General features: G+C 46.4%; 1 protein-coding gene across 1 annotated transcript in view; it reads right to left on the reverse strand.

Moving 5' to 3' along the window:
• LOC121587361 (filamin-A-like) overlaps positions 1-22,611 on the reverse strand; it is a 203,592-nt gene that overhangs the window by 179,210 nt on the left and 1,771 nt on the right. Inside the window, exon 3 of the mRNA XM_045206810.1 lies at positions 6,910-7,007. Coding sequence (XP_045062745.1) covers positions 6,910-7,007 — 98 coding nt within the window. The remainder of the gene's footprint in view (positions 1-6,909; positions 7,008-22,611) is intronic.

The raw sequence follows: 22,611 nt of genomic DNA on the forward strand, positions 1-22,611 counted from the left end.
GTGACAAGAGGAGCAACCCCAGAGGACCTCAAAGAGAACTCTGTGTGGCAGAACGGCCCAGAGTTTCTGAAACGACCTGTAGAGGATTGGCCGACAAAGTCAGCCAAAGAAGTCGCTGCAGATGCCAAAGAAGGCATAAACAAGCTCCAAAGGAAATGTTTTACAGCAGCACTGACCCGAGCGCAGGTGGGGAAAAAGATCCAACATGCTCCACGTATACCAATATCTCCAACCTCTGACAAAGGTAAAGACCTGCAAAGCAGCCCTAATGGAAGAGGGCACCAAATCCAAGTCCAAAGACCACCTTCTGGTTATTCAGTGGGGAATATCCTTAACATCAGCAAGTTCAGCAGTTTAACCAGGTTGACAAGAGTCATTGCCTGGGTGTGGAGAGCTGCCACAAGGTGGAAAGAAATGTTAGCCAAGACCACCACCACAAGCAAGCCAAAGAAAAAGGAAATTCCTTCAGCTCTTGAGATCAAGTCCAGAATCAAGAAAGCTACACTTACCATCATGGAGTGTGAAGATGCACTCAGGGATCTCTTCCTTGCAGCCCAAAAGGACGTAACCTGGCCAGACACCACACTCCAGCAGGCTTGCTGTGGTCAAAGAGGAAAACACTGGACTCTTGCTCTGTGGAGGAAGATTCCAAATCTTTAATGAAGAAAAAACTGCAGTACAGGCTTGCCAGAGTTATTGACGTTAACACTGACAAGAAGGGAATTGTGAGGGATGTATATCTCCGATCCTTCCCCAGCTACCCAGTCACAACTGTGAAGCCCACTAAAAAGATGGAAAAACATTCAATCAAGATACCAGCAACAGTTCTTCACAGGGATGTCAGACGGATAGTTGTCTTGCTTCCAGTTGAAGAGCAGCAGCAACAGGATCAAAAATAGAGTAACTGAATCCAACACATCACAGTTCTGTGTGACCTCCTTGGGTTGAAGAACCAGGAGGTCAAGTGGGAGGTGTTGTGTCAATTCCTGACTACAAGCTATACCGAGCACTCAAGCCTAAATCCACCCAGGGTGCTCAAAGCACTCCCAACCTGCAGGGGGCAACCATGCAACCGGAGCTGTTGAAACCAACCACCAGGAAGTGCTCTGGGGACCATATTAACCTGCGCACCCACAAGCAGTGCATGTGCATGGCATCGAAATGTTTGGTAAAAGCTTACTTGGCTCTCACTCATTCCTGAGAAGAGATACCAATGACCACAGCTCCTGATCATCCACAGAATGTGTTGTGAATTCATGCTTCTATATGCCCTTTTGTTTGGTTGTAACATACAATACAATTATTAATTAAATTAAATAGTGAAGACTTCATTATGTGAACGTAGAACTTGACAGTGTGGGTAGAGTCCAGTGTGTGGGTAGAGTCCAGTGTGTGGGTAGAGTCCAGTGTGTGGGTAGAGTCCAGTGTGTGGGTAGAGTCCAGTGTGTGGGTAGAGTCCACTGTGTGGGTAGAGTCCACTGTGCACAGAATCAGTGCAAGATAATTATTGCAAAAAAGGGTCAATGCAGGTAGTCCGGGCAGCCATTTGATTAGTTGTTCAGCAGTCTTGGTTAGTAGTCTTATGGCTTGGCGGTAGAAGCTGTTCAGAGTCCTGTTGGTTCCAGACTTGGTTAGTAGTCTTATGGCTTGGGGGTAGTGGCTGTTCAGAGTCCTGTTGGTTCCAGACTTGGTTAGTAGTCTCATGGCTTGGGGGTAGTGGCTGTTCAGAGTCCTGTTGGTTCCAGTTTTTTTTTTTTTTATTTCACCTTTATTTAACCAGGTAAGCCAGTTGAGAACAGGTTCTCATTTACAACTGCGACCTGGCCAGTCTTGGTTAGTAGTCTTATGGCTTGGGGGTAGTGGCTGTTCAGAGTCCTGTTGGTTCCAGTCTTGGTTAGTAGTCTTATGGCTTGGGGGTAGTGGCTGTTCAGAGTCCTGTTGGTTCCAGTCTTGGTTAGTAGTCTTATGGCTTGGGGGTAGTGGCTGTTCAGAGTCCTGTTGGTTCCAGTCTTGGTTAGTAGTCTTATGGCTTGGGGGTAGTGGCTGTTCAGAGTCCTGTTGGTTCCAGACTTGGTGCACTGGTACTGCTTGCTGTGCGGTGGCAGAGAGAACAGTCTATGGCTGGAGTCTTTGACAGTTTTTTGGGGTGGGGCCTTCCTCTGACACCACCTGGTGTAGAGGTCCTGGATGGCAGGGACGTACTGGGCCGTACTCACCACCCTCTGTAGTACCTTGCGGTCGGGTGCCTTGCAGTTGCCATACCAGGCGGTGATGCAGCCAGTTAAGATGCTCTCAATGGTGCAGCTGTAGAACTTTTTGAGGATCTGAGGGCCCATGCCAAATCCTTTCAGCTTCCTGATGGGGAAGAGGCGCTGTCGTGCCCTCTTCACAACTGTGTGGGTGTGTGTGGACCATGTTAATTCCTTAGTGAGGGGGACCCAAGCTCTCGACCCGCTCCACTGCAACCCCATCGATTTGGATGGGGGCGTGCTCGGCCCTCCGTTTCCTGTAATCCACGGTCAGCTCCTTAGTCTTGCTGACGTTGTTGTCCTGGGGTCCTGTCAGGTCTCTGACCTCCTCCCTATTAACTGCCTCATCGTCGTCGATGATCAGACCTACCACCGTCGCGTCTTAAGCAAACTTGATGATGGTCCTAGCCAACATGTCCAGGTGGACACAAGCAAACACCAAGGCGGCACTCAGCGAACTGTACAAGATCATTAGCCAGCAAGAATCCACTCACCCGGAAGCAGTCTTTATTGTCCCAGGTGACTTTAACCAAGCCCATCTAAAACAAATTTTCCCAAAATATCACCAACATGTACCCTGCCCCACAAGAGGATCCAGTGTGCTTGACCATGTATACGCAAACATCTGTGATGTGTACAAAGCCATTCCTCGCGCCCACTTCAGCCAATCAGATCACGTCTCTCTGTTCCTACTCCCCTCCTACAAGCAGCAACTCAAGAGGGAGCCACCAACACAGAGAATAGTGAGGGGCTGGACAGAGGAGGCAGACTCAATGCTGCAGGACTGTTTTGAGAATACTGATTCATCTACCCAGGACTCATCCATCAACATTGAGGAATATACATTGTCAGTCACAGGCTTCATTAGGAAATGTGTTGATTATGTTGTACCCACAATAACAATCCGGACATACCCCAACCAAAAACCCTGGATGAATGGAGATATCCGTACCATGCTGAGAGCCCGTACTGCATTATCAATGTCAGCAGAACGAACCCCGATGACTCGGTGGTGCCTGACGTGTACAAGGCTAGCAGGTACGAGCTCCGCAAACCCATTAGGGACGGAAAAAGACAATGCAGACTAACTTGAATTGATGTTCGACAACTCAGGCTATTTCAGCCACAACTGTTGCTGACAGGTGTATAACATCGAGCACACAACCATGCAATCTCCATAGACAAACATTGGCAGTAGAATGGCTCGTACTGAAGAGCTCAGTGACATACAACGTGGTACCGTCATAGGATGCCACCTTTCCAACAAGTCAGCTCGTCAAATATCTGCCCTGCTATAGCTGCCCTGGTCAACTGTAAGTGCTGTTATTGTGAAGTGGAAACGTCTAGGAGCAACAATGGCGAAGTGGTAGGACACACAAGCTCACAGAACGGGACCGCCGAGTGCTGAAGAGCGTAGCGCGTAAAAATTGTCTGTCATCGGTTGCAACACTCATTACCAAGTTCCAAACTGCCTCTGGAAGCAACATCAGCACAATAACTGTTCGTTGGGAGCTTCATGAAATGGGATTGTTGGTTAAGGGCTGTAAGTAAGCATTTCACTGTAATGTCTGCACCTGTTGTATTCGGCGCATGTGACCAATAAAATTTGATTTGATTTGATTCCATGGCCAAGCAGCCGCACACAAGCCTAAGATCACCATGCGCAATGCCAAGCGTCGGCTGGAGTGGTGTAAAGCTCACCGCCATTGGACTCTGAAGCAGTGGAAACGTGTTCTCTGGAGTGATGACTCATGCTTCACCATCTGGCAGTCCAACAAACAAATCTGGCTTTGGTGGATGCCAGAAGAATGCTACATGCCCGAATGCAAAGTGCCAGCTGTAAAGTTTGGTGGAGGAGGAAAAAATGGTCTGTGGCATTTTTTCATTGTTCGGGCTAAGCCCCTTAGTTCCAGTGAAGGGAAATCTTAATGCTACAGCATACAATGACATTCTAGACGATTCTGTGCTTCCAACTTTGTGGCAACAGTTTGGGGAAGGCCCTTTCCTGTTTCAGCATGACAATGCCCCCGTGCTCAAAGCGAGGACCATACAGAAATGGTTTATCGAGATCGGTGTGGAAGAACTTGACTGGCCTGCACAGAGCCCTGACCTCAACCCAATCGAACACCTTTGGGATGAATTGGAACGCCGACTTCGAGCAAGGTCTAATCCTTTCACAGCATTATAAGGCTGCGTTGAGACAATGATTTATCAATGACCCGAGTCCAGCTCATTTAATCCCTACCATTGTGTCTTTGAGTTGTCATATTGCTTCAGCACATGTACATTATCCTAGGGGCGTTGGAAGACACAATGTAAGTTACCTAATTTATGTCCCTCTTACTGCCCTGAATGCATCTGCTGATCCCACAACTATTGTATACAGTAATCATGTGCCTATGAACCAGAGTGATACTGTTAGCACTGAGCGGTGTACCCTAGTAGGAAGGCCACTGTGTGCAGCTCACCCTGCACTAACATAAATAACATGAGCACATCTACTGCTGCTAAGCTTAACAATAAAGCAATAAAAACAAGAAAAATAATCAAGCATCCCAGAAAAGGGCTAAAAATAGATCACGTTAACATATATAGCTTAAGAAACAAGGTTCATGAAATCAACAATTTGCTAGTAACAGATGACATTCATATTCTGACAATCTCTGAAACTCACTTAAATAATACCTTTGATGATACAGTGGTAGCAATACATGGTTATAAGATCTACAGAAAAGATAGAAATGCCGAAGGTGGAGATGTGGCCGTTTATATTCAGAACCACATTCCTGTAAAGCTATTGAATAATGTTGAAGTAATATAGCTACAGATTCATCTGCCTCACCTAAAGCCCATTCTGGTGGGAAGCTGCTATAGACCACCAAGTGCTAACAGTCAGTATCTGGATAACATGTGTGAAATGCTTGATAATGTATGTGATATCAACAGAGAGGTATATTTTCTGGGTGATTTAAATATTGACTGGCTTTCATCAAGCTGACCACTCAAGAGAAAGCTTCAAACTGTAACTAGTGCCTGCAACCTGGTTCAGGTTATCAGTCAACCTACCAGGGTAGTTAAAAACAGCACAGGAATGAAATCATAAACATGTATTGATCACATCTTTACTAATACTGCTGAAATTTGCTTTAAAGTAGTATCCAAATCCATCAGATATAGTGATCACAATATAGTAGCATGCATAACTATTCACCCCCCAAAAAGTCAATACTTTGTAGAGCCACCTTTTGCAGCAATTACAGCTGCAAGTCTCTTGGGGTATGTCTCTATAAGCTTGGCACATCTAGCCACTGGGATTTTAACCCATTCTTCAAGGCAAAACTGCTCCAGCTCCTTCAAGTTGGATGGGTTCCGCTGGTGTACAGCAATCTTTAAGTCATACCACAGATTCTCAATTGGATTGAGGTCTGGGCTTTGACTAGGCCATTCCAAGACATTTAAATATTTCCCTTAAACCACTCGAGTGTTGCTTTAGCAGTATGCTTAGGGTCATTGTCCTGCTGGAAGGTGAACCTCCGTCCCAGTCTCAAATCTCTGGAAGACTGAAACAGGTTTCCCTCAAGAATTTCCCTGTATTTAGCGCCATCCATCATTCCTTCAATTCTGACCAGTTTCCCAGTCCCTGCCGATGAAAAATATCCCCACAGCATGATGCTGCCACCACCATGCTTCACTGTCGGGATGGTGTTCTCGGGGTGATGAGAGGTGTTGGGTTTGCGCCAGACATAACGTTTTTCTTGATGGCCAAAAAGCTCAATTTTAGTCTCATCTGACCAGAGTACCTTCTTCCATATGTTTGGGGAGTCTCCCACATGCCTTTTGGCGAACACCAAACGTGTTTGCTTATTTTTTTCTTTAAGTAATGTTTTTTTTCTGGCCACTCTTCTGTAAAGCCCAGCTCTGTGGAGTGTACGGCTTAAAGTGGTCCTATGGACAGATACTCCAATCTCCGCTGTGGCGGTTTGCAGCTCCTTCAGGGTTATCTTTGGTGTCTTTGTTGCCTCTCTGATTAATGCCCTCCTTGCCTGGTCTGTGAGTTTTGGTGGGCGGCCCTCTCTTGGCAGGTTTGTTGTGGTGCCATATTCTTTCCATTTTTTAATAATGGGTTTAATGGTGCTCCGTGGGATGTTCAAAGTTTCTGATATTTTTTTTATAACCCAACCCTGATCTGTACTTCTCCACAACTTTGTCCCTGACCTGTTTGGAGAGCTCCTTGGTCTTCATGGTGCCGCTTGCTTGGTGGTGCCCCTTGCTTAGCGGTGTTGCAGACTCTGGGGCCTTTCAGAACATGTGTATATATACTGAGATCATGTGACAGATCATGTGACACTTAGATTGCACACGTCCTGTGTGTTTTAATCAACTACAGTAAACAGTATAGACACATCCTATGTGTTTTAATCAACTACAGTATACCAACCACACCAACGTTACACACGTTCTACCAACCCTGCCAAGATGCCAACCATACACACAGACATGCTGCACACAGATATTAGCATAACCCACAGAGAACAGTGATTACAGTAATGCCACTCATCTCATGAACAATGTGATGGTTAGCGTAGCTAGCATAACTGAGGGATAACGTAATTAGCATGTTAGCCTGACTCCATAGAGAACAGTGTGATGGCTAGCGTACCTGAGGGATGCCCAGCCATTCATCAGCCTGCTTCATGGCCTCCCGGGCGTTGTCCACTGGTTTAGTCTGGTCCCACTGGTCCCAGTCTGGACACAGGCCTACAACATAGCACACACACATTATATACAGTGCCGTCGGAAAGTATTTAGACCCCTTGACTTTTTCATCATTTTGTTAGGTTACAGCCTTATTTTAAAATATATATATTTTTTAATGTGCCTCATCAATCTACATACAATACCCCATAATGACAAAGCAAAAACTTTAGAACTTTAGAAATGTTTGCTAATTTATTAAAAATTAAAAACGGAAATATCACATTTACATAAGTATTCAGACCATTTACTCAGTACTTTGTTGAAGCACCTTTGGCAGTGATTACAGCCTCGAGTCTTCTTGGGTATGACGCTACAAGCTTGGCACACCTGTATTTGGGGAGTTTCTCCCATTCTTCTCTGCAGATCCTCTCAAGCTCTGTCAGGTTGGATGGGGAGCGTCACTGCACAGCTATTTTCAGGTCTCTCCAGAGATGTTTGATCGGGTTCAAGTCCGGGCTCTGGCTGGACCACTCAAGGACATTGAGACTTGTCCCGAAGCCACTCCTGCATTGTCTTGTCTGTGTGCTTAGGGTCGTTGTCCTGTTGGAAGGTGAACCTTCGCCCCAGTCTGAGGTCCTGAGCGTTCTGGAGCAGGTTTTCATCAAGGATCTCTCTGTACTTTGCTCTGTTCATCTTTCCCTCGATCCTGACTAGTCTCCCAGTCCCTGCCGCTGTTTAACATCCCCACAGCATGATGCTGCCACCACCATGCTTCACCGTAGGGATGGTGCCGGGTTTCCTCCAGACGTGGCGCTTGGCATTCAGGCCATAGAATTCAATCTTGGTTTCATCAGACCAGAGAATCTTGTTTCTCATGGTCTGAGAGTCTTTAGGTGCCTTTTGGCAAACTCCAAGCGGGCTGTCATGTGCCTTTTACTGAGGAGTGGCTTCCGTCTGGCCACTCTACCATAAAGACCTGATTGGTGGAGTGCTGCAGAGATGGTTGTCCTTCTGGAAGGTTCTCCCATCTCCACAGAGGAACTCTAGAGCTCTGTCAGACTGACCATCGGGTTCTTGGTCACCTCCCTGATCAAGGCCCTTCTCCCCCAATTGCTCAGTTTGGCCGGGCAGCCAGCTCTAGGAAGAGTCAGTGGTTCCAAACTTCTTCCATTTAAGAATAAAGGAGGCCACTGTGTTCTTGGGGACCTTCAATGCTGCAGACATGTTTTGGTAACCTTCCCCAGAACTGTGCCTCAACACAATCCTGTCTCGGAGCTCTACAGAGAATTCCTTCGACCTCATGGCTTGGTTTTTGTTCTGACATGCACTGTCAACTGTGGGACCTTATTTAGACAGGTGTGTGCCTTTCCAAATCATGTCCAATCAATTGAATTTACCACAGGTGGACTCCAATCAAGTTGTAGAAACATCTCAAGGATTATCAATGGAAACAGGATGCACCTGAGCTCAATTTCGAGTCTCATAGCAAAGAGTCTGAATACTTATGTAAATAAAGGTATGTCATTATATACAGATCTCTGGATGGATACACTGTTATGCCTGCTATGTTAGATACACACAGAGGAATGTACACAACACAATGACAAGAGGGACAAAGAGCTTATCGTAGAAAGACTGTAGAAAGTAATGCTTTAGTCAGACAGCTCTGCAGCATACTGCTTAACTAAAGACAGTACGGCAGACAGCACATAACATTATTAGCTTTTTGCTGCTATAACATTAGATGGCCTGGCTGGCTGACTGCTACCGCCTGAGCAGAGATGAAATTATCATTTTATTGTATTAATTCATAGTAATTCTATTAAGGTCTACCCAATGTGGAGAGAATAAAATATTATCAATGTTTTGCCAATTGAATGAATATTCACTAATTTTTGGCTTTGGAATTCCCATTTAAAAAGCTTCAAAATCATTGTAATGTTTCATAATTTCATAATGCATTTAATGTAAAAACGAAATAATTTAAACCGAAATCAAAATCCGAGATTATTTTGTAATAACCGACCTCAAAAAGCACTAATCGCTACAATGGAGTCAACAACAACAACAAGTAGTCAACTGATGCTTTCAGAGAATTTAATACTTGCTCACACACAGCACTTCACACCAGATACTGACTGGTTTTCTGATCCACGCCCCTACCTTTTTTTAAGGTACACTATATATACAAAAGCATGTGGACACCCCTTCAAATAAGTGGATTGGGCTATTTCAGCCACACCCGTTGCTGACAGGTGTATAAAATCGAGCACACATCCATGTAATCTCCATAGACAAACATTGGCAGTAGAATGGCCTTACTGAAGAGCTCAGTGACATTCAACGTGGCACCGTTAGTAAGTCAAATTTCTGCCCTTCTAGAGCTGCCCCGGTCAACTGTAAGTGCTGTTATTGTGAAGTGGAAACGTCTAGGAGCAACAATGGCTCAGCCGCGAAGTGGTAGGACACACAAGCTCACAGAACGGGACCGCCGAGTGCTGAAGTGCGTATCGTGTAAAAATGGTCTGTCCTCGGTTGCAACACTCACTAATGATTCCAAACTGCCTCTGGAAGCAATGTCAGCACAATAACTGTTCGTCTGGAGCTTCATGAAATGGGTTTCCATGGCCGAGCAGCCGCACACAAGCCTAAGATCACCATGCGCAATGCCAAGCGTCGGCTGGAGTGGTGTAAAAATCGCTACCATTGGACTCTGAAGCAGTGGAAACGCGTTCTCTGTAGTGATGTATCACGCTTCACCATCTGGCAGTCTGATGGACAAATCTGGGTATGGCGGATGCCAGGAAAACGCTACTTGCCCGAATGCATAGTGCCAACTGTAAAGTTTGGTGGAGGAGGAATAATGGTCTGGGGCTGTTTTTCATGGTTCGGGCTAGGCCCCTTAGTTCCAGTGAAGGGAAATCTTAACACTACAGCATACAATGACATTCTATAAGATTCTGTGCTTGAAACTTTGTGGCAACAGTTTGGGGAAGGCCCTTTCCTGTTTCAGCATGACAATGGCCCAATGCAAAAAGCGAGGTCCATACAGAGATGGTTTGTCGAGATCGGTGTGGAAGAACTTGACTGGCCTGCACAAAGCCTTGACCTCAACCCCATCGAACACCTTTGGGATGAATTGGAACGACGACTGCGAGCCAGGCCTAATCGCCCAACATCAGTGCCCGACCTCACTAATGCTCTTGTGGCTGAATGGAAGCAAGTCCCTGCAGCAATGTTCCAACATCTAGTGGAAATCCTTCCCAGAGGAGTGGAGGCTGTTATAGCAGCAAAGGGGGGACCAACTCCATATTAATGCCCATGATTTTGGAATCAAATCAAATCAAATTGTATTGGTCACATGCGCCGAATACAACAGGTGCAGACATCACAGTGAAATGCTTACTTACAGCCCTTAACCAACAGTGCATTTATTTTTAACAAAAAAAGTAAAAATAAAACAACAACAAAAAAAGTGTTGAGAAAAAAAAGAGCAGAAGTAAAATAAAATAATAGTAGGGAGGCTATATATACAGGGGGGTACCGTTGCAGAGTCAATGTGCGGGGGCACCGGCTAGTTGAGGTAGTTGAGGTAATATGTACAAGTGGGTAGAGTTAAAGTGACCATGCATAAATAATTAACAGAGTAGCAGCAGCGTAAAAAGGACGGGGTGGGGGGGCAGTGCAAATAGTCCGGGTAGCCATGATTAGCTGTTCAGGAGTCTTATGGCTTGGGGGTAGAAGCTGTTGAGAAGTCTTTTGGACCTAGACTTGGCACTCCGGTACCGCTTGCCGTGCGGTAGCAGAGAGAACAGTCTATGACTAGGGTGGCTGGAGTCTTTGACAATTTTGAGGGCCTTCCTCTGACACCGCCTGGTATAGAGGTCCTGGATTGCAGGAAGCTTGGCCCCAGTGATGTACTGGGCCGTACGCACTACCCTCTGTAGTGCCTTGCGGTCGGAGGCCAAGCAGTTGCCATACCAGGCGGTGATGCAACCAGTCAGGATGCTCTCGATGGTGCAGCTGTATAATTTTTTGAGGATCTGAGGACCCATGCCAAATCTTTTCAGTCTCCTGAGGGGGAATAGGCTTTGTCGTGCCCTCTTCACGACTGTCTTGGTGTGTTTGGACCATGATAGTTCGTTGGTGATGTGGACACCAAGGAACTTGAAGCTCTCAATCTGTTCCACTACAGCCCCGTCGATTAGAATGGGGGCGTGCTCAGTCCTCTATTTTTTCCTGTAGTCCACAATCATCTCCTTTGTCTTGGTCACGTTGAGGGAGAGGTTGTTGTCCTGGCACCACATGACCAGGTCTCTGACCTCCTCCCTATAGGCTGTCTCCTCGTTGTCGGTGATCAGGCCTACCACTGTTGTGTTGTCGGCAAACTTAATGATGGTGTTGGAGTCGTGCCTGGCCATGCAGTCATGGGTGAACAGAGAGTACAGGAGGGGACTGAGCACGCACCCCTGAGGGGCCCCCGCGTTGAGGATCAGTGTGGCAGATGTGTTGTTACCTACCCTTACCACCTGGGGGCGGCCCATCAGGAAGTCCAGGATCCAGTTGCAGAGGGAGGTGTTTAGTCCCAGGATCCTTAGCTTAGTGATGAGCTTAGAGGGCACTATGGTGTTGAATGCTGAGCTGTAGTCAATGAATAGCATTCTCACGTAGGTGTTCCTCTTGTCCAGGTGGGAAAGGGCAGTGTGGAGTGCAATAGAGATTGCATCATCTGTGGATCTGTTGGGGCGGTATGCAAATTGGAGTGGGTCTACGGTTTCTGGGATAATGCTGTTGATGTGAGCCATGACCAGCCTTTCAAAGCACTTCATGGCTACAGACGTCAGTGCTACGGGTCGGTAGTCATTTAGGCAGGTTATCTTAGAGTCCTTGGGCACGGGGACTATGGTGGTCTGCTTGAAACATGTTGGTATTACAGACTCAGTCAGGGACATGTTGAAAATGTCAGTGAAGACACTTGCCAGTTGGTCAGCACATTCTCGGAGTACACGTCCTGGTAATCCGTCTGGCCCTGCGGCCTTGTGAATGTTGACCTGCTTAAAAGTCTTACTCACATCGGCTACGGAGAGCGTGATCACATAGTCATCCGGAACAGCTGGTGCTCTCATGCATGCTTCAGTGTTGCTTGCCTCGAAGCGAGCATAGAAGTGGTTTAGCTCGTCTGGTAGGCTTGTGTCACTGGGCAGCTCACGGCTGTGCTTCCCTTTGTAGTCTGTAATAGTTTTCAAGCCCTGCCACATCCGACGAGCGTCAGAGCCAGTGTAGTACGATTAAATCTTAGTCCTGTATTGACTCTTTGCCTGTTTGATGGTTAGTCGGAGGGCATAGCGGGATTTCTTATAAGCGTCCGGGTTAGAGTCCCGTTCCTTGAAAGCGGCAGCTCTACCCTTTAGCTCAGTGCGGATGTTTCCTGTAATCCATGGCTTCTGGTTGGGGTATGTACGTACGGTCACTGTGGGGACGGCATCATCGATGCACTTATTGATGAAGCCAGTGACTGATGTGGTGTACTCCTCAATGCTGTCTGAAGAATCCCGGAACATGTTCCAGTCTGTGCTAGCAAAACAGTCCTGTAGCTTAGCATCTGCGTCATCTGACCACTTTTTTATTAACCGAGTCACTGGTGCTTCCTGCTTTAGTTTTTGCTTATAAGCAGGAATCAGGAGGATAGAGTTATGGTCAGATTTGCCAAATGGAGGGCGAGGGAGAGCTTTGTATGCGTCTCTGTGTGTGGAGTAAAGGTGGTCTAGAGTTTTTTTTCCTCTGGTTGCACATTTAACATGCTGGTAGAAATTAGGTAGAACGGATTTAAGTTTCCCTGCATTAAAGTCCCCGGCCACTAGGAGCGCTGCATCTGGATGAGCATTTTTTCCTGTTGATTTATGGCCTTGTACAACTCATTCAGTGCAATCTTAATGCCAGCATTGGTTTGTGGTGGTAAATAGACAGCTATGAAAAATATAGATAAACTCTCTTGGTAAATAGTGTGGTCTACAGCTTATCATAAGATACTCTACCTCAGGCGAGCAAAACCTCGAGACTTCCTTAGTATTTGATTTTGTGCACCAGCTGTTGTTTACAAATATACACAGACCGCCACCCCTTGTCTTACCGGGAGTCAGCCGTTCTATCCTGCCGATGTAGCGTATAGCCCGCTAGCTGTATGTTATCCATGTCGTCGTTCAGCCACGACTCGGTGAAACATAAGATATTACAGTTTTTAATGTCCCGTTGGTAGGATAACCGTAATCTTAAATCATCCAATTTATTTTCAAATGATTGAACGTTGGCTAATAGGATTGATGGAAGAGGCAGTTTACTCGCTCGCCGTCGGATCCTTACAAGGCACCCCGATCTACGTCCACGATATCTCCGTCTCTTCCTCACACGAATGACGAGGATTTGGGCCTTGTCGGGTGTCTGTATGATATCCTTCGCGGCCGCCTCGTTGAAGAAAAAATCTTCGTCCAATACGAGGTGAGTAATCGCTGTCCTGATATCCAGAAGCTCTCAGAAGAGACGATGGCAGAAACATTATGTACAAAATAAATTACAAATAACGCGGAAAAACACACATAATAGTACAAATGGTTAGAGGGCTGTAAAACGGCAGCCATCTTCTCCGGCGCTTCTCCGGCGCTGAATGAGATGTTCGACGAGCAGGTGTCCACATACTTCTGGCCATGTAGTGTATGTCTGTAATAAAAAGATGTTCTGTGTTTCTGACAAGCAAAGAAAGACCTAGCAAAGCTGCAGCTGGCCCAGAACGCAGCAGCACGCCTGCATGATATACTTTCATGGTTAAGGGATGAGGATAAATTGACTACTTCTCTTCTAGTGTTTTTAAGAAACATTTGTCTGAAAATGCCTAACCAATTGATTAATCTATTTGCATACACTTCAAACAGACATACACACCCCACCAGACACGCCACTATGGGTTTCGTCACGGTACCAAAAACAGATTTAATTCATCACTCAGTTATGTATAGAGCCATGTCATCATGGAATACTCTGCCACCAGAGGATACTCAGTTATGTATAGAGCCATGTCATCGTGGAATGCTCTGCCACCAGAGGATACTCAGTTATGTATAGAGCCATGTCATCGTGGAATGCTCTGCCACCAGAGGATACTCAGTTATGTATAGAGCCATGTCATCGTGGAATGCTCTGCCACCAGAGGATACTCAGTTATGTATAGAGCCATGTCATCCTGGAATGCTCTGCCACCAGAGGATACTCAGTTATGTATAGAGCCATGTCATCATGGAATGCTCTGCCACCAGAGGATACTCAGTTATGTATAGAGCCATGTCATCATGGAATGCTCTGCCACCAGAGGATACTCAGTTATGTATAGAGCCATGTCATCCTGGAATGCTCTGCCACCAGAGGATACTCAGTTATGTATAGAGCCATGTCATCGTGGAATGCTCTGCCACCAGAGGATACTCAGTTATGTATAGAGCCATGTCATCCTGGAATGCTCTGCCACCAGAGGTTACTCAGTTATGTATAGAGCCATGTCATCATGGAATGCTCTGCCACCAGAGGATACTCAGTTATGTATAGAGCCATTGTGTGCTATTGAGTTGTTACGTGACACGTGACTTCCGTCTCGCTTCCGCATTGTCTCCGTGCTGCTCTGCTGTTTGTTGCTACTTGGCTACCTAACAAACTATTCACGTTTTACTTTTAATAAACGTTTAATCAATCTCTGTGTTCAACAAATTTACCAACTTTTTAGTTTTGTCCTCACTCATCTTTTTCGTTAAACTTTTTCACCCGGACGTTTATCCCGAGACAGAAGAGTCAGAAGAGTCTTTTTCCTGTGCGTTTTAGCTGCCAACTTTACGTTATTTTCCTTTTTTCCATCGCAACTTTTTTCCCTTATTCAACTTTTTCACTCCGGACGCTTTATCTGGACATGGTTCATCAACATCTTCAACAGCCGAAGCTAAGTAGTAACATTAACATGATGTCTTCTAATTGCAGTCGCTGTACTCATAATATACAGGAGAATTCTCGCCTTACGGCGAGAATAGCTGTGCTACAAGCCCAGCTTCAGACGCAATCGTTAGGCAAGGGTAATATCAGTGTAGGAAAGGAAGAAACAGCGTCTGTGCCACCAGTAAGTACAGACAGTAATGTTAGTATAAATCCCCCGCACAGTCCCCCGCAGCCGGACAACTTTCTCATGGCTTCTGGAGGGAAATACTGTTGGAATGCTCAACCGGTGTCGCTCATTCAGCCGACAGAAACCTTCAACCGGTTTTCCCCATTATGTAGCGAGTCGGAGTCTGAGTCTGAGTCTTCTCTAGTCTCTACTCCTCCCGTTACGGGTCTGAGACTCCGAAGGCTCCCACCATTAGCTCTGACAAATTGAAAACCCTAGTCATCGGCGACTCCATTACCCGCAGTATTAGACTTAAAACGAATCACCCAGCGATCATACACTGTTTACCAGGGGGCAGGGCTACCGACGTTAAGGCTAATCTAAAGATGGTGCTGGCTAAAGCTAAAACTGGCGAGTGTAGAGAGTATAGAGATATTGTTATCCACGTCGGCACCAACGATGTTAGGATGAAACAGTCAGAGGTCACCAAGTGCAACATAGCTTCAGCGTGTAAATCAGCTAGAAAGATGTGTCGGCATCGAGTAATTGTCTCTGGCCCCTCCCAGTTAGGGGAAGTGATGAGCTCTACAGCAGAGTCTCAGCACTCAATCGCTGGTTGAAAACTGTTTTCTGCCCCTCCCAAAAGATAACATTTGTGGATAATTGGCCCTCTTTCTGGGACTCACCCACAAACAGGATCAAGCCTGACCTGCTGAGGAGTGACGGACTCCATCCTAACTGGAGGGGTGCTCTCCTCTTATCTACCAACATAGATAGGGCTCTAACTCCTCTAGCCCCACAGTGAAATAGGGTGCAGGCCAGGCAGCAGGCTGTTAGCCAACCTGCCAGCTTAGTGGAGTCTGCCAATAGCATAGTCAGTGTAGTCAGCTCAGCCATACCCATTGAGACTGTGTCTGTGCCTCGACCTAGGTTGGGCAAAACTAAACATGGTGGTGTTCACCCTAGCAATCTTATTAGGATAAAGACCTCCTCCATTCCTGCCATTATTGAAAGAGATCGTGATACCTCACATCTCAAAATAGGGTTACTTAATGTTAGATCCCTCACTTCAAAGGCAGTCATAGTCAATGAACTCATCACTGATCATAATCTTGATGTGATTGGCCTGACTGAAACATGGCTTAAGCCTGATGAATTTGCTGTGTTAAATGAGGCCTCACCTCCTGGTTACACTAGTGACCATATTCCCCGTGCATCCCGCAAAGGCGGAGGTGTTGCTAACATTTACGATAGCAAATTTCAATTTACAAAAAAAAAAATGACGTTTTCATCTTTCGAGCTTCTAGTCATGAAATCTATGCAGCCTACTCAATCACTTTTTATAGCTACTGTTTACAGGCCTCCTGGGCCATATACAGCGTTCCTCTCTGAGTTTCCTGAATTCCTATCAGACCTTGTAGTCATAGCAGATCATATTCTAATTTTTGGTGATTTTAATATTCACATGGAGAAGTCCACAGACCCACTCCAAAAGTCTTTCGGAGCCATTATCGACTCAGTGGGTTTTGTCCAACATGTCTCTGGACCTACTCACTGCCACAGTCATACTCTGGACCTAGTTTTGTCCCATGGAATAAATGTTGTAGATCTTAATGTTTTTCCACAAAATCCTGGACTATCGGACCACCATTTTATTACGTTTGCAATCGCAACAAATAATCTGCTCAGACCCCCAACCAAGGAGCATCAAAAGTCGTGCTATAAATTCTCAGACAACACAAAAATTCATTGATGCCCTTCCAGACTCCTTCTGCCTACCCAAGGACGTCAGAGGACAAAAATCAGTTAACCACTTAACTGAGGAACTCAATTTAACCTTGCGCAATACCCTAGATGCAGTTGCACCCTAAAAACGAAAAACATTTGTCATAAGAAACTAGCTCCCTGGTATACAGAAAATACCCGAGCTTTGAAGCAAGCTTCCAGGAAATTGGAACGGAAATGGCGCCACACCAAACTGGAAGTCTTCCGACTAGCTTGGAAAGACAGTACCGTGCAGTACCGAAGAGCCCTCACTGCTGCTCGATCATCCTACTTTTCCAAATTAATCGAGGAAAATAAGAACAATCCAAAATTTCTTTTTGATACTGTTGCAAAGCTAACTAAAAGCAGCATTCCCCAAGAGAGGATGGTTTTCACTTCAGCAGTGATAAATTCATGAACTTCTTTGAGGAAAAGATCATGACCATTAGAAAGCAAATTACGGACTCCTCTTTGAATCTGCGTATTCCTCCAGGGCTTAGCTGTCCTGGATCTGCACAGCTCTGCGAGGGCCTGGGATCGGGAGAGACACTTCGAAGTGTTTTAGTACTATATCTCTTGACACAATGATGAAAATAATCATGGCCTCTAAACCTTCAAGCTGCATACTGGATCCTATTCCTACTAAACTGCTGAAGGAGCTGCTTCCTGTGCTTGGCCCTCCTATGTTGAACATAATAAACAGCTCTCTATCCACCGGATGTGTACCAAACTCACTAAAAGTGGCAGTGATAAAGCCTCTCTTGAAAAAGCCAAACCTTGACCCGGAAAATATAAAAAACTATCGGCCTATATCGAATCTTCCATTCCTCTCAAAAATTTTAGAAAAAAGCTGTTGCGCAGCAACCTCACTGCCTTTCTGAAGACAAACAATGTATACGAAATGCTTCAGTCTGGTTTTAGACCCCATCATAGCACTGAGACTGCACTTGTGAAGGTGGTAAATGACCTTTTAATGGCGTCAGACCGAGGCTCTGCATCTGTCCTCGTGCTACTAGACCTTAGTGCTGCCTTTGACACCATCGATCACCACATTCTTTTGGAGAGACTGGAAACCCAAATTGGTCTACACGGACAAGTTCTGGCCTGGTTTAGATCCTACCTGTCGGAAAGATATCAGTTTGTCTCTGTGAATGGTCTGTCCTCCGACAAATCAACTGTACATTTCGGTGTTCCTCAAGGTTCCGTTTTAGGACCACTATTGTTTTCACTATATATTTTACCTCTTGGGGATGTTATTCGAAAACATAATGTTAACTTTCACTGCTATGCGGATGACACACAGCTGTACATTTCAATGAAGCATGGTGAAGCCCCAAAATTGCCCTCGCTAGAAGCCTGTGTTTCAGACATAAGGAAGTGGATGGCTGAAAACTTTTTACTTTTAAACTCGGACAAAACAGAGATGCTTGTACTAGGTCCCAAGAAACAAAGAGATCTTCTGTTAAATCTGACAATTCATCTTGATGGTTGTAAAGTCGTCTCAAATAAAACTGTGAAGGACCTAGGCGTTACTCTTGACCCTGATCTCTCTTTTGACGAACATATCAAGACTGTTTCAAGGACAGCTTTTTTCCATCTACGTAACATTGCAAAAATCAGAAATTTTCTGTCCAAAATGATGCAGAAAAATTAATCCATGCATTTGTTACTTCTAGATTAGACTACTGCAATGCTCTATTTTCCGGCTACCCGGATAAAGCACTAAATAAACTTCAGTTAGTGCTAAATACGGCTGCTAGAATCCTGACTAGAACCAAGAAATTTGATCATATTACTCCAGTGCTAGCTTCCCTACACTGGCTTCCTGTTAAGGCAAGGGCTGATTTCAAGGTTTTACTGTTAACCTATAAAGCGTTACATGGGCTTGCTCCTACCTATCTTTCCGAGTTGGTCCTGCCGTACATACCAATACGTACGCTACGGTCACAAGACGCAGGCCTCCTAATTGTCCCTAGAATTTCTAAGCAAACAGCGGGAGGCAGGGCTTTCTCCTATAGATCTCCATTTTTATGGAACAGTCTGCCTACCCATGTGAGAGACGCAGACTCGGTCTCAACCTTTAAGTCTTTACTGAAGACTTATCTCTTCAGTAGGTCATATGATTGAGTGTAGTCTGGCCCAGGAGTGTGAAGGTGAACGGAAAGGCTGGAGCAACGAACAGCCCTTGCTGTCTCTGCCGGGCCGGTTCCCCTCTCCACTGGGGTTCTCTGCCTCTAACCCTGTTGCAGGGGCTGAGTCACTGGCTTGCTGGTGCTCTTTCATGCCGTCCCTGGGAGGGGTGCGTCACTTGAGTGGGTTGAGTTACTGACGTGATCTTCCTGTCTGGGTTGGCGCCCCCCTTGGTTTGTGCTGTGGTGGGAGACCTCTGTGGGCTATACTCGGCCTTGTCTCAGGATTGTAAGTTGGTGGTTGGGGATATCCCTCTAGTGGTGCGGGGGGCTGTGCTTTGGCGGAGTGGGTGGGGTTATATCCTTCCTGTTTGGCCCTGTCCGGGGTTTCTTCGGATGGGGCCACAGTGTCTCTCCGGACCGCTCCTGTCTCAGCCTCCAGTATTTATGCTGCAGTAGTTTATGTGTCGGGGGGCTGGGGTTAGTTGGTTATACCTGGAGTACTTCTCCTGTCTTATCCAGTGTCCTGTGTGAATTTAAGTATGCTCTCTCTAATTCTCTCGTTCTCTCTTTCTCTCTGAGAACCTGAGCCCTAGGACCATACGTCAGGACTACCGGGCATGATGACACCTTGCTGTCCCCAGTCCGCCTGGCCTTGCTGCTATTCCAGTTTCAACTGTTCTGCCTGCGGCTACGAAACCCCTACCTGTCCCAGACCTGCTGTTTTCAACTCTAAATGATCGGCTATGAAAAGCCAACTGAGAGACCTGAGCCCTAGGACCATACGTCGGGACTACCGGCCGTGGTGACTCCTTGCTGTCCCCAGTCCGCCTGGCCTTGCTGCTATTCCAGTTTAAACTGTTCTGCCTGCGGTTATGGAACCCCTACCTGTCCCAGACCTGCTGTTTTAAACTCTAATGATCGGCTATGAAAAGCCAACTGAGATTTATTCCTGATTATTATTTGACCATGCTTGTCACTTATGAACATTTTTGAACATCTTGGCATGGTTCTGTTATAACCTCCACCCGGCACAGCCAGAAGAGGACTGGCCACCCCTCATAGCCTGGTTCCTCTCTAGGTTTCTTCCTAGGTTTTGCCTTTCTAGGGAGTTTTTCCTAGCCACCGTGCTTCTACACCTGCATTACTAGCTGTTTGGGGTTTTAGGCTGGGTTTCTGTACAGCACTTCGAGATATTAGCTGATGTAAGAAGGGCTATATAAAATAAAATTGATTGATTGATTGATTGATGTCATCGTGGAATGCTCTGCCACCAGAGGATACTCAGTTATGCATAGAGCCATGTCATCGTGGAATGCTCTGCCACCAGAGGATACTCAGTTATGTATAGAGCCATGTCATCGTGGAATGCTCTGCCACCAGAGGATACTCAGTTATCTATAGAGCCATGTCATCATAGAATGATCTGCCACCAGAGGATACTCAGTTATGTATAGAGCCATGTCATCATGGAATGCTCTGCCACCAGAGGTTACTAAGACAAAAAGAAAGTTTAGCTTAAAAAAACAGATACAAAAAACATCTTGTATCACAGTGCCTCTCTTTCTAAACATCTAATTTAACTGTATATATGAATATGTAAATATGAATAGTGCATAAATAGTATTTTAATATCTTGGTGTCTTTCCAATATAGAAAATAAAATGTTTACTGTTCTGTACTTTGTTATTTGTAATGAAGTGTAGCTGCTGCATGTGTAGTAGCTAATGGACCCCAGGAAGAGTAGCTGCTGTATGTGTAGTAGCTAATGGACCCCAGGAAGAGTAGCTGCTGTATGTGTAGTAGCTAATGGACCCCAGGAAGAGTAGCTGCTGTATGTGTAGTAACTAATGGACCCCAGGAAGAGTAGCTGCTGTATGTGTAGTTACTAATGGACCCCAGGAAGAGTAGCTGCTGTATGTGTAGTTACTAATGGACCCCAGGAAGAGTAGCTGCTGTATGTGTAGTTACTAATGGACCCCAGGAAGAGTAGCTGCTGTATGTGTAGTTACTAATGGACCCCAGGAAGAGTAGCTGCTGTATGTGTAGTAGCTAATGGACCCCAGGAAGAGTAGCTGCTGTATGTGTAGTAGCTAATGGACCCCAGGAAGAGTAGCTGCTGTATGTGTAGTAACTAATGGACCCCAGGAAGAGTAGCTGCTGTATGTGTAGTTACTAATGGACCCCAGGAAGAGTAGCTGCTGTATGTGTAGTAACTAATGGACCCCAGGAAGAGTAGCTGCTGTATGTGTAGTTACTAATGGACCCCAGGAAGAGTAGCTGCTGTATGTGTAGTAACTAATGGGGATCCTAATAAACTAAACTGCAGCGTTCAATGTCAGCGGAACGAACCCCGTTGACTCTGTGTATTTGGCCAGCAGGTACGAGCTCCAAAAATCCATTATGGAGGCAAAAAGACAATACAGATCAAACTTGAATTGATGTTCAACAACTCAGACTCACAACGCATACGGCAAGGACTACCGACTATCACAGACTACAAAGACAAATCCAGCTGTGTAGTTTCTACCGAAGCCTCCCTCCCAGACGAGCTTAACACATTCTATGCTCACTTCGAGGCAGACAATACCGAGCCATCAAGGAAGACTCCGGACGACCAGGTGCTTTCGCACTCCGAGGCTGACGTGAGGAAAACTCAAGAGTGAATACTCACAAAGCCACCAACTCCATCATCAAGTTTGCTGACGACACCACGGTTGTAGTCCTGATAACCTACAATGACGAATCAGCCTATAGGGAGGAGGTAAGTGAACTGGCATTTTAAGTTCCTCAGCGTCCACATCACAGAGGACTTGTCATGGACCAACAACACCACCAGTCTTGTCAAGAGGGCGCAACAGCATCTCTACTTTCTAAGGCGGCTGAAGAAATTCAGCCATCCCGGGTCCTCTCCAAATACTACCGCTGCACCATCGAGAGCGTCCTGACTGGTTGCATCACGGCGTGGTACGGGAACTGCTCCGTCCACGACCACAAGGCCCTCCAGCGGGTCGGGATCACTGGGACCGTGCTCCCACTCATCCAGGACATCACTGGGACCGTGCTCCCACCCATCTAGGACATCACTGGGACCGTGCTCCCACCCATCCAGGACATCACTGGGACCGTGCTCCCACCCATCCAGGACATCACTGGGACCGTGCTCCCACCCATCCAGGACATCACTGGGACCGTGCTCCCACCCATCCAGGACATCACTGGGACCGTGCTCCCACCCATCCAGGACATCACTGGGACCGTGCTCCCACCCATCCAGTACATCACTGGGACCGTGCTCCCACCCATCCAGGACATCACTGGGACCGTGCTCCCACCCATCCAGGACATCACTGGGACCGTGCTCCCACCCATACAGGACATCACTGGGACCGTGCTCCCACCCATCCAGGACATCACTGGGACCGTGCTCCCACCCATCCAGGACATCACTGGGACCGTGCTCCCACCCATCCAGGACATCACCCCCCAGCGATGAGCGCTTCACTCCCTTATCACCGGGCAGACAGCATCGGCGCATGAGGTCTGATACCAACAGGCTCAGAAACAGTTTCTATCTACAAGCCATCAGACTGCTGAACACTTGGACCCTGAACACTGGACTGACCACCTGCTT

Source organism: Coregonus clupeaformis, chromosome 24 (assembly GCF_020615455.1).
Source record: "Coregonus clupeaformis isolate EN_2021a chromosome 24, ASM2061545v1, whole genome shotgun sequence".
In the NCBI taxonomy this organism is placed as follows: domain Eukaryota; kingdom Metazoa; phylum Chordata; class Actinopteri; order Salmoniformes; family Salmonidae; genus Coregonus; species Coregonus clupeaformis.